Source organism: Periophthalmus magnuspinnatus, chromosome 23 (genome assembly GCF_009829125.3).
Source record: "Periophthalmus magnuspinnatus isolate fPerMag1 chromosome 23, fPerMag1.2.pri, whole genome shotgun sequence".
Taxonomy (NCBI): domain Eukaryota; kingdom Metazoa; phylum Chordata; class Actinopteri; order Gobiiformes; family Gobiidae; genus Periophthalmus; species Periophthalmus magnuspinnatus.
Window position 1 is genome coordinate 14,290,536 of NC_047148.1, and position 10,055 is coordinate 14,300,590.

General features: G+C 40.6%; 3 protein-coding genes across 4 annotated transcripts in view; 1 reads left to right on the plus strand and 2 right to left on the minus strand.

Annotated features, from left to right (window-relative positions):
• Window positions 1-3,699, plus strand: part of usp6nl (USP6 N-terminal like) — a 30,433-nt gene extending 26,734 nt beyond the window's left edge. For both annotated transcript variants that reach the window (XM_033989694.2, XM_033989693.2), the window contains one exon: window positions 1,520-3,699. In XM_033989694.2, coding sequence (XP_033845585.1) covers window positions 1,520-3,093 — 1,574 coding nt within the window. In that variant the 3' untranslated portion in view covers window positions 3,094-3,699. The remainder of the gene's footprint in view (window positions 1-1,519) is intronic.
• A 763-nt stretch (window positions 3,700-4,462) lies between these two features.
• On the minus strand, window positions 4,463-6,907 carry echdc3 (enoyl CoA hydratase domain containing 3). The gene is made up of 6 exons (XM_033989804.2): window positions 6,610-6,907; window positions 6,325-6,446; window positions 6,157-6,254; window positions 5,867-6,067; window positions 5,600-5,778; window positions 4,463-5,047 (listed from the first exon to the last, which is right to left on the minus strand). The coding sequence occupies exons 1-6, from the start codon at window positions 6,741-6,743 to the stop codon at window positions 4,894-4,896; spliced, it is 888 nt and encodes a 295-aa protein (XP_033845695.1). The 5' UTR covers window positions 6,744-6,907; the 3' UTR covers window positions 4,463-4,893.
• A 487-nt stretch (window positions 6,908-7,394) lies between these two features.
• kcnj8 (potassium inwardly rectifying channel subfamily J member 8) lies at window positions 7,395-9,744 on the minus strand. The gene is made up of 6 exons (XM_033989803.2): window positions 9,289-9,744; window positions 8,803-8,951; window positions 8,432-8,592; window positions 8,225-8,364; window positions 7,904-8,120; window positions 7,395-7,830 (listed from the first exon to the last, which is right to left on the minus strand). Exons 1-6 carry the CDS (start codon window positions 9,633-9,635, stop codon window positions 7,582-7,584), a joined length of 1,263 nt encoding a protein of 420 aa, XP_033845694.1. The 5' UTR covers window positions 9,636-9,744; the 3' UTR covers window positions 7,395-7,581.
• Window positions 9,745-10,055: the final 311 nt, after the last annotated feature.

Here is a 10,055-nt window from a genome sequence, read left to right on the forward strand (position 1 = left end):
CTGAGGGAAGATGGCTGCTTTAACATCACCATGGCTTTGTTAGAAACCAAATGTCAGATTTTTGTTCACCTGTATCTACAGACAGACCGCTGTCCTGGCTTACTACTGTCTGTAACCTGTGGCACTTCTTATGGCTCCTGCTCTGTCTCAATAATCTGCCTTTTCTCTCTCTTCTTTCATACATTGTTAGCCAACAACATGAAAAGTGTGGCTGTGAGTGGGGGCCACATACCCTCCTACAACAGTAACTGGTGGGCTATCCTGACTGATCTCCCCTCTGTGTCTGTGCATCTGTCCCACACTTGGCCTTGACGTTTGTCTGTCTTTCACATGTCTGTCCTAAACACATGGGTTTTTCTGTCACAAGGGACTCTTGCTTTTTCTCTTCCAAACATTTTATACATTGCTTATTTTTATTTGGAGTATTGGAGTTGTTCTGTTAATAACAGATACACACCGAGTTATTTAAGGTGCACACTTTTTAGAAGATTAAGGGAATTTCACTTACCTTTGTTTTTGTCATTAGTATTCTTTTCATGAGAAACAGATTAATTAACTTCAGGTTCACATCTTTATCATTATTAATGTGTTAAAAACTCCATCATGACACTGCCTTCTGCAATACATAACTAAAATCAATCTCACTTTCTGCTCTCTTGCTCTTTTGGGATTTATCAGTGATATTGTCCTTATTATATTATTATAAATCTAAGTCTATGGCCGTGGTGTTGCATGGCTCATGTCCTTGTTGTGAGTTCCTTCATCTGATGTCAGTCAACACTAGGGATGGGACAATAAACAATATTATTGTTTATCGTGATAAAAAAGGGTAGACAATAATTGTTCATGGGACATTTTATATAATCGTGATAATTGCCAACAAAGATAATCACCATTATATCACCAGAATGAGCAGAAAAAAGCTGCATATCCATTGCAGATCCAGCTTCTTCAGTTCTGATACCAATATCGATACTTTGACTTTAAGTATCTGCCAATACCCGATATAAACAAATACTTGTGTAGGGATGGAAAATTACACTTATTTTGTTAAAACGCAGTTAATTTATTACATTTATTTAGTAATTTACCCTTCAAATAACTACTGAACAGATTTGTATGAATAAAGGCTCAAACATTGAGACATTCTCAGCAAAAATAGCCTGTAAATGGTATTTATAAATACATATATTATACATAGAACAGATACCCGATCCAGCAAATTTTTCAATATCAGTGCCGATATTTGATACCACTATCGATATCAGTGCATCCTTAGTTTTCAGTTATATGGAACCTATTCATAATATAATACAATTATAATTATTCATATCCATAAGTTTTAAACTGTCAGCAACTTCAGTATCGTGATATAATCATTAATCGCAATTATTTTGGCCATAATAATCGTGACATTAAATTTAAATATCGTCCCATGCCTAGTCAACACCAGTGTTTATAGCCAATTAATCTTAAAGTAGTATCTGTGTGTGTTGACAAAGGTTTCTTTGTTTTCTAGGTAAAGATGAAGAGTTTCCTAAAAAACCTCTTGGTCAGCTTCCTCCTCCATCGGAGTCAGTGGTGAACCATTTTGTGAATGGGCAGAGCCACGCTGAACCCGTTGAGCTTGAACGGGAGCCTAGTCCTGTACCAGAGCGTCAGGTGGAAAGTCGGCCTCTGAGCCGCATCCGCAGAGACTCGCTGGATAAACCTCTCCGCATTCATAAGGCTGACCGGAAAGAGGCCAGCTCCAGGGCATCTGGGGAGATTCCCAGTGAGCAGCATAAGGCTTCCCCACCTGAGAGGGAGCCAACTCCACCTCCTGCTCCCACTCCACTACCCCAGAACCCAATGCCACAGGTCGCTGTCACTGCAGAAGGGAAGGGCAATGCCACAGCCAATCACAACTCCAACGCAGTACCCACTACTCGCCGAGATATAGGTCCCCGTTGGTTCAAACCCTCAGAAACTAAGCTAGAGGCTGCTAAGGCCGCAGCAGCGAGAGAGAAACAGAGCAGAGGGGGCTCTCCTGCTCCTTCCAGCCCAGATGACACTACGCTGGCCCACAGACGACCACGCTCAAAAGGCTTTATCCCTGGCTCTAATAGGGGCTCAAATGCCTCACAATATGACAATGTACCTGGAATACCTGACCAGGACTTTGAAATCCTGGAGCTGGAGAGGCCTCCATCGAGAATTAGAAATGTTCGTTCTGAGACTCCTTTTAGTGCTTTATCAGGTCATCATGGCAGTCCACTTCGTGGGCCTAGTTTGGCTGGAAGTATCGTCTCTGTAGCCTCAGGACCCAGAGGGGCAAAGCATCCATTTTCCCATCAGTTTTCTCACAACTCTTCAGCAGGGACCCAGAGCGGTTACCCCAGTGGCCACTTTGTCATGTCTCCACACCAGCAGCCACTGGGTAGAACCACTACTGAAGTCCCCATCTTTCACCCAGCCCACAATGTGAATCTGGATCACAGAGGGGAGGACCTACGCTATGCAGTGCCCTCTCGATATACTCCCTCCCCCACTAAGATGTATGGGGACCGAGCATACGCCACTACACAGAGGCAAGCAAACAGTGTTTCCCCAGATAAGTTGTTTATGAACAACTCCTTTGCCACGTACCGCAGACCACCTACCCCGAGCTCCAGCCACCACCCCCGCACCGCTCGGCCTCCGCAGGAGTACCCCCTGCAGCTGGAGACCTCTGGGACCTCCACTCCTATTTACCTACAGCAGCTAACCTCCACTGCACAGGGCTACACATCGGTGGGCCACCGCAGAATGGAACCCAGCTTGCACTACTCTCGAGATGAGAGATACCGGGGAGGTATGGACGAAGCCCCATGGGGCGAAGGCGAGCCCCCCCCTCCATCTCCAGGAGGGATGCCCCGCTCACCCAGCTTTCAGAAAGCTCAAATGTTTCCTGTGCAGGAGTTTACCTTTCCTGCCAACAACCTCCATCACTTTAGAACACAGTTTCAGGAGCAGCAGCCTGTGATAAGACAACAGCATCCCCAGCTGTTCGTAGGACCACATTACAGAAATGCACATGAAGCATTTGCCATGCAGGACTCCATGCTGCTGTGACAGACACAAAAATACTGCAACACTGTAGACTGTGGTATAGTCAGTAACACTGTGGTTAGGTAAGTGTTTATGCTTGCTTGATAAGGGTATGTTTTGTTTCTGCCAACATAAATATGTAAAATACTGACAGGACACACCAGCCTACAATATTTCTACTGATCAGTTTAAAGAGAATAAACTGACTGAAGATTTCCTTTTATTTTTGGATGTAAAATAACAGATGGCTGTGTATATCTTTTTAGAGTCTGTACAGTGGGTTTTGATGTAATGTTTAACTATAGAAAGGGAAGAGCCAATCCCCAGTTTGTTTTTATTTTTTTATGTTACTTCAGATATATGTACATTCTAGAGATTCATTGTTATTTTTCAAAGAGAACAATGGTTTTTTTTTTCACTGTTTATTTTCCATTTCAAAATTAACTTGTTTTGTCTTTTCATGTTAACACAATGTATAAATGCGTTCATATAATATGGTAAAAGAGATTGGATATTTATAATCATATTTATGCCCAAGGCCAGTGTATTTTTTTTCTTTAGATACAGATTTCTATTAATTCTACTAATTAGTGAGAACTGGTTATTCATAGTGTTTGTTTTTGGTTTTTTTGGATGGCTTAAAGCTAATACATTTAGCTATTAATTTATCCATCATAGTACTTCATGAATGCTGATTGGATTTTGAAATGGACGGAGCTTAAAACAATTGCAAAGTCTCAACATTAAACTAGTGTCCAGACAGGTGATTGATTTGGTAAGTTCATATTTGCTATGCTTAGTATAAATGTTAATGAAAAGGTGCACAAATACCAGCAACCCCATGTCAAGATGCTGATTTTTATTAATAATTTTGTTCACAATCTGTCACATTCTGCATAATATTTTATTTAGCTAACAGATACCATTCAGGTTCATTTCTGAAAAGCAACAGTATTACTTCTTATTGACTGCTTTGTGGCATATAATTTTCTCTGTAGTACTGTTAACAGCTTTTTCGTTGTTGTGAACTCAACATTAATACATTCAAGATACTTGCAGATTTATGTCCATGAGAAAAATATATTTTCTTTTATACAATACTATTACATAGCAACACAGCAAATTAGAGTCTCACTTGCATCTATGATTTTATAATTTAACAAATATTTGAAGTCAGTTATTTCATTGTAATGTATTGGCTATAGACTAGGGATGGGACAATAAACAAGAATATTGTTTATCATGATAAAAAGACAATAATTGTTGCAGATTATCACGATTATATAAAATGTCAAAGATAATCACTATTATATCATCAGAATGTGCAGGAAAAACGCTACATATCCAGCTACATGTGCAGATGCAGCTTTTTCCGTTCCGATACAAATGGCAAATACGTCAAAGTATCAATATCTACCCATACCCGATATAAACCAATACTAGAGTAGAGATGGAAAATGGCACTTATTTCCTTAAAACATAGTTAACTTATTCATACAAACCTGTTCAGTAGTTATTTGAAGGATAAATGACTACATAAATGTAATAACGGCTCAAAATCAGCCTCTAAATAGTCTAATCACATCCAGTTATTTTTCATTATCGATATCAGTGCATCCCTAATTTTCAATTATAACAAAGTGCTATACTATAACAGTTGTTTACATATGAAACCTATTTGATATAAAAATTATAATTATTCATATCCATAACATTTTTACCTGTCAGCAACTTTAATAATTGTGATACCATAAAATTAAAATATCATCCCACGCACTATACTCACTGATAAAGTACAGGTGAATTGTGCAAAGTTGTAGTCCCTCAGTCGTGAGCTTTTTCTGCTTTATGACTCCAAACAGGTTTGCGTTTTTCTATGAAAGCCCTGATTCCTTCTTGTCCATCTCTGAGTGCCAGATTATCAACCATCACTTTGGAAGCAATAGCATATGCAGCGTCTCGACCTTGTGCCATTTGTCTTCAAGAGAAACAGAAATATCATTCGAAATGTACACCAATTCTGTATATGGCAACCATCTTTCATAATCTATGCCAGGGGTGGGCAAACTTTTCGACACATGGGCCACAATGGGTTCTAAAATTTGACGGAGGGGCCAGGCCAGGATATATATGTATATATTACATTGATTTGTCCTGTAACATGTAGCAAAGCATAAATATGCAAGGCTCATTGTGCAAATTGTTTTCAAAAATGCATTAATTAAATTAATAATTCATTTATTAAATTTCAGTTAAACAGGAGAAAAACTTTGAACAAGGTTTACCCTTACCTATTTTAATATAATTTGGTCATGTTCGGCGGGCTGGATTAATAAGACCAAAGGGCCGTGTGTGGCCCCTGGGCCATAGTTTGCCGATGTCTGATCTATGCTGTATATATTTAGTATATCTAGAGTGTGTATGGTATGGCCTAAGTTTGCTCCATATGGATTACTATTATTACTATTACTGATTGTAGTAGTAGTATAGTCAAGTTTGAACATCAATAATAATGTATAACTCCTCTTACCTGTAGAAGGTAGCTTTGCCAAGAGCTACAACAGGTTGACTCGTATCACATATGCGCTGAGCAATGGCCAGGGTCTCTTCCTCCAGTCGATTTTCTGGCACAACCTTACTCACCAGACCATGCAGCAAAGCATCATGGGCCGAAATGGGAGTTCCTGTAAACAACATCTCCAGTGCAACCTGAAATGGATATTGTAAGTCTTTTGCACAAGTTTATCCAAAAAATATATGCTTCGCTGAGTCCTCCAATAAAAAATGGAAAGGTTACCTTTCTGGGCACAGCTCTTCCAATAGCTACAGCTGGTGTAGAGCAGAACAAACCCACGTTAACACCTGGAGTAGCAAAGGTGGATTTCTCTGAAGCTATTACAATGTCACAGCTGGCAACAAGCTGGCAACCTGCTGCTGTGGCCACACCATTCACCATGGCAATAACAGGAACTGGGATATCTTGAATAAGGCTCATTACCTGATGATTAAACAGTTATATTTGTTTTTGTTTAACCATTTTGATCATCAGTACATTTAAATGCTGATACTGGCTTTATCGGGTCATACCTCTGAACAGGTCTTGAAGACCTGAGTATGATGCTCTCTTCCCTGAGCGGATGTCAGTTCCTTTAGGTCATGACCCGAGGAAAACACGGGTCCGTTGGCTGGTGTACAGACGAACTCAAGTAAACTTTATGTATTTTACAGTCTAATTTGAGCAGGGTGCAGATCTACCTGATATTACAATAACTCGAAGATCTTCACTGTCAACTTCATTGAGGATGCTCTTACGAAGGGATTCCAACATGAACAAAGAAAGAGCATTCCTCTTTTTAGGGTTGTTCAATGTAATTCTCCTATAATAGAAAAAAAAAAATTAGAATACACTCCTTTGATGGGTAAGTAAACCTGCTGACATTTTCCCAAGGAATTAGTACCACCACTGCATGTGCATTTCGAGTAGGCATCCTTTTTGTTCAGTTTTGTTTGTTTGCATTTACAGAAGCCCCCAAAACTCACCTGATTCCATTATGTTGTTGAGTCAGAGTAACTGGGTTGACTCCAGTGTGGCAATAAAGGCGAGACTCATTCCACATAAGGCTCCTCTGAAGTTTATGTAGTCCAACAAAGCTCATCATTAGATTTCTAGCCATTTTATTGAGTCGTGTCCTTCACTTTGTTTACACACGTATCAACAGAATAAAGGTCATGCAACACAACACAACACACCACACCACTGTAAAACTTGCGCGAACCAGTTATTTTAACACATCCATGAAATCAGACTTGCGGATCCTGAATGACTTCCGTAAACGTCACCAATACGTCACACGTTATGGCCAAAACGTATGCTGCATTCAAGTGATCTAGGAAACTCCGGCCTCCAAGTTGAAAAAACGCACCGAAACAGGAGTCCGTTTGGGATTGGAGGACAAACTGATTGGGATTTTGTTGTTTGTTAATGTCTTCGTTGCACGTACGTTTCACCGGCTGCTCCCATCAACGGTATTTATATACTTAATTTTATACTCATTTTTATACTAATAAACTCATATTGAAATGCCTACTCATAGTCCAAATTGTTCACATTATACACAATAATGCTGTGGCCTTATATTTTAAACATTTGCCCAGTGTCTATTTTCTAATAGTTCAATACATCAAGATAATTATCCTATTTCTAATGTCTTACTGATCTTAAACTGTGTGTTGTATTGTACTTGATGTTAATACTTATTCACCATGAAATAGATTCATCTGAAGATTTGAGAGACCGTTCTAGAAAAAAATAACCCAAAGTCATTGATGCTCACGTTTATTATTAGAACAAGAGGGGTGAATCATTCTCTGTAAACATTTTCAGTTTAAATATTTTGTGAAACACTGATATAATGAGTCATTACGTCCTGTCATGGCAAGTGAGACACCAAAGCTCAGAATCCTTTGAGTGAGACAGAGGAGCATCACAGCCAGCAGGGCAGACGCTTCATGTCAGGTGACTGCATTCAGGCTCTGCCCCCCCTCGACTGGTGAGAAGAACTGAACTTTAGGAGAGTTCAGCCCTGAATTGTTCCTGCGTAGACTCCCACTGCTAGCACATTTCCGCATGGAGTTGTTGCGTCTCATTGAGTTGCGTTTGCGCAGTGAGTTCTGGTGGGACAACTCACTTTTCTGAAGAGTCTGGATCAGAATGGAAGGTTTCTCATCAAGTTCTCGAGCACTACAGTGCGGAGTTGTAACCTACAACAAAAACTTTTTTTTAGTTTTTTGTTTTTTTAATGAACCTAATTAAAATGTTTTTCCTTTGTTTTACCTTAACTGTATTTCCAAATTTTGAGTAGTCCACAGAATACACCCCTTCCTCTTCTGTTACTATGGGGACAAAGCGGTGGCCCCACTGGATCTCCTCAGACACATAGGAGGTGCGAGCTTGTGTGGTGATGCCTGTGGTCTCCACCACTCCCTCCAAGATGGCAATAACCTCCAGATCACTACACTGTAGCTCCATGGCTGACAAGTCATACATGGGGCTAAAAACAAGTACTTTCATATTAAGCTCAAGGTTCAGTGTTATTGTGGTCCAGACCAAGCTCCATAAGCTTACAAATAATTAATTATGAATAAAAATATCTACCTGTTTTTGTCAATAACATGGCAAATGATGAGCGGGGCAAGCAGAAAGAGGTTATTACTGGCCACAGCACTCTCTGTCTGGACATCAATCTGATGAATGGGGATCACCTCACCTTCTGGAGTTGTGGTCTTTCTCACCACCTGCTCAACAGTGCACATGGGAGGTAGAAAACAGACTACTACAGTTAAGTAGTAAATTAAAAATCACCTGTAGCCTGATGGTTGCTCCAATAATCATACTCTTCCTGAGGTCTCCAATGCGGATCATGAAGCAGAGGCGGTTGTTTCTCACAGCTATAACAGCATGACGACTAAAAATCAAAGTCTCTGCTCTCCGGTTTGACTGAGCCGTCTTCATGAAAATACAACCTGGAAATGGAAAGGCTGGTTATTGCATTCATTCATTCATCTATTCAATCAAATCTAAAATGTATTAAGTATCGTATTGGGATGATAGAGACAGGCCTACAAGTCAGCGTACAATTAGTGCAACCAATTGATCGTTCATACTGTTTCTTACGAGCTTTGCGCTACCTCCCTCTAGCGGGGTTTTCTTAACATTGCAGCGTATATTCTTACCCAACATGACTGCGTTGATGATGAGACCCACTATATTCTGCATTATGAGCACAGTAATGGCAGCGGGGCATTCTTCTGTGATCATGCGTCCCCCAAACCCAATGGTCACCTGCACTTCTATGGAGAACAGGAAGGCCGACGTGAACGACCTGCACAGGACACAAATCACAAGATCCATATTTGCGTAGTCTAGACTGTGCTTATTCTAAGACTGTTAAATAATTCAATATCTGAAATTGGTTGATCTACAAAGGATATATTTGTCACCATCAAACAAACCTGAATGTTTTGAGTCTTTTATTTTCACACTTCTAAGAAACTGAAAAAGAATAAATAACTTTTTAAGATCAAATTGGGATGGCCGCCGGTAGCCAAAGTTACAGTTGCAAACTTATCTAGCCTTTTCTAAAAAACTATTGAAAGAGCTAAAGGCCGTTCTCGGTTGCAGCTGGCCTTCTCTCAATACAAAATCGCTAAAAAACTTACTTGACGTCCGTGACGCATGAAGTGTTGCCTTCTCTTCGTGGGTTCAGGTCTCCGTGCGCGAACGCTACGAGCCACCAGCTCATGGCAAACAGCAGCCAGCTGCTCACAAAGGTGGTGGTGAAGATAACCAACGTGAAACGCCACCTGAGGTCCACCAGCGTGGTGAACACGTCCTGCAAAAATCTGCCCTGCTCGCGGATGTTTTTGTGTGCCAAGTTGCATGAGCCATTCTTTGCAATAAAGCGCGCCTTATTGACCCGGTCTCTGAACACGGGCTTTCGTGGTATACGGGAGACAAGCCCCGGGAGCCCGAATTCCTCCGGGATTATGCTTTTTCTCGCAAGCATCCTAAATATCAGTAGGATGCAAAATAAGTTTCTGTGCGTCTTTACGCACTTCTGCGGAGTTGTCTCATTGAGTCTCGTAGCGAGCTGGTGGCGCTGGAGTTGTGTTCTTTCTGAGGGTTGGGTTGGGACGCTCCGCTCTCTCCCACTGACGTAGAGCCACTGCCAGGGGCCACAGCTGCTCAGAGCCATTATGGTTAACTTTATTTCACTGCTGAAAACATAGACTACATCAATTGAAGCAATGGACACAGATTAAGTCAGAAGCAAATAGTGCTACATGTCATTTTACACGTATATCTCACGCGAGGCATTATCAATTAAGTCTGTAAAAAAAAAAAAAAAAAAAAAAAAAAAAATCGTGTTTGGTGTACACTAAGATTATCTAACGGCCAGTAGGTGGTGCTATGGAAGCATTTCTGC

Coding starts and splice junctions, on each gene's coding strand:
- echdc3 (XM_033989804.2), bottom strand. CDS start 6,743: ATGGCTAGAAATCTAATGATGAGCTTTGTTGGACTACATAAACTTCAG. Junction 6,447..6,609: donor CAACAACATAATGGAATCAG/GTGAGTTTTGGG, acceptor TTTCTATTATAG/GAGAATTACATTGAACAACC. Junction 5,779..5,866: donor GAAGAGCTGTGCCCAGAAAG/GTAACCTTTCCA, acceptor TATCCATTTCAG/GTTGCACTGGAGATGTTGTT.
- kcnj8 (XM_033989803.2), bottom strand. CDS start 9,635: ATGCTTGCGAGAAAAAGCATAATCCCGGAGGAATTCGGGCTCCCGGGG. Junction 8,593..8,802: donor CATCAACGCAGTCATGTTGG/GTAAGAATATAC, acceptor TTCCATTTCCAG/GTTGTATTTTCATGAAGACG. Junction 8,365..8,431: donor GAGCAACCATCAGGCTACAG/GTGATTTTTAAT, acceptor ACTGTTGAGCAG/GTGGTGAGAAAGACCACAAC.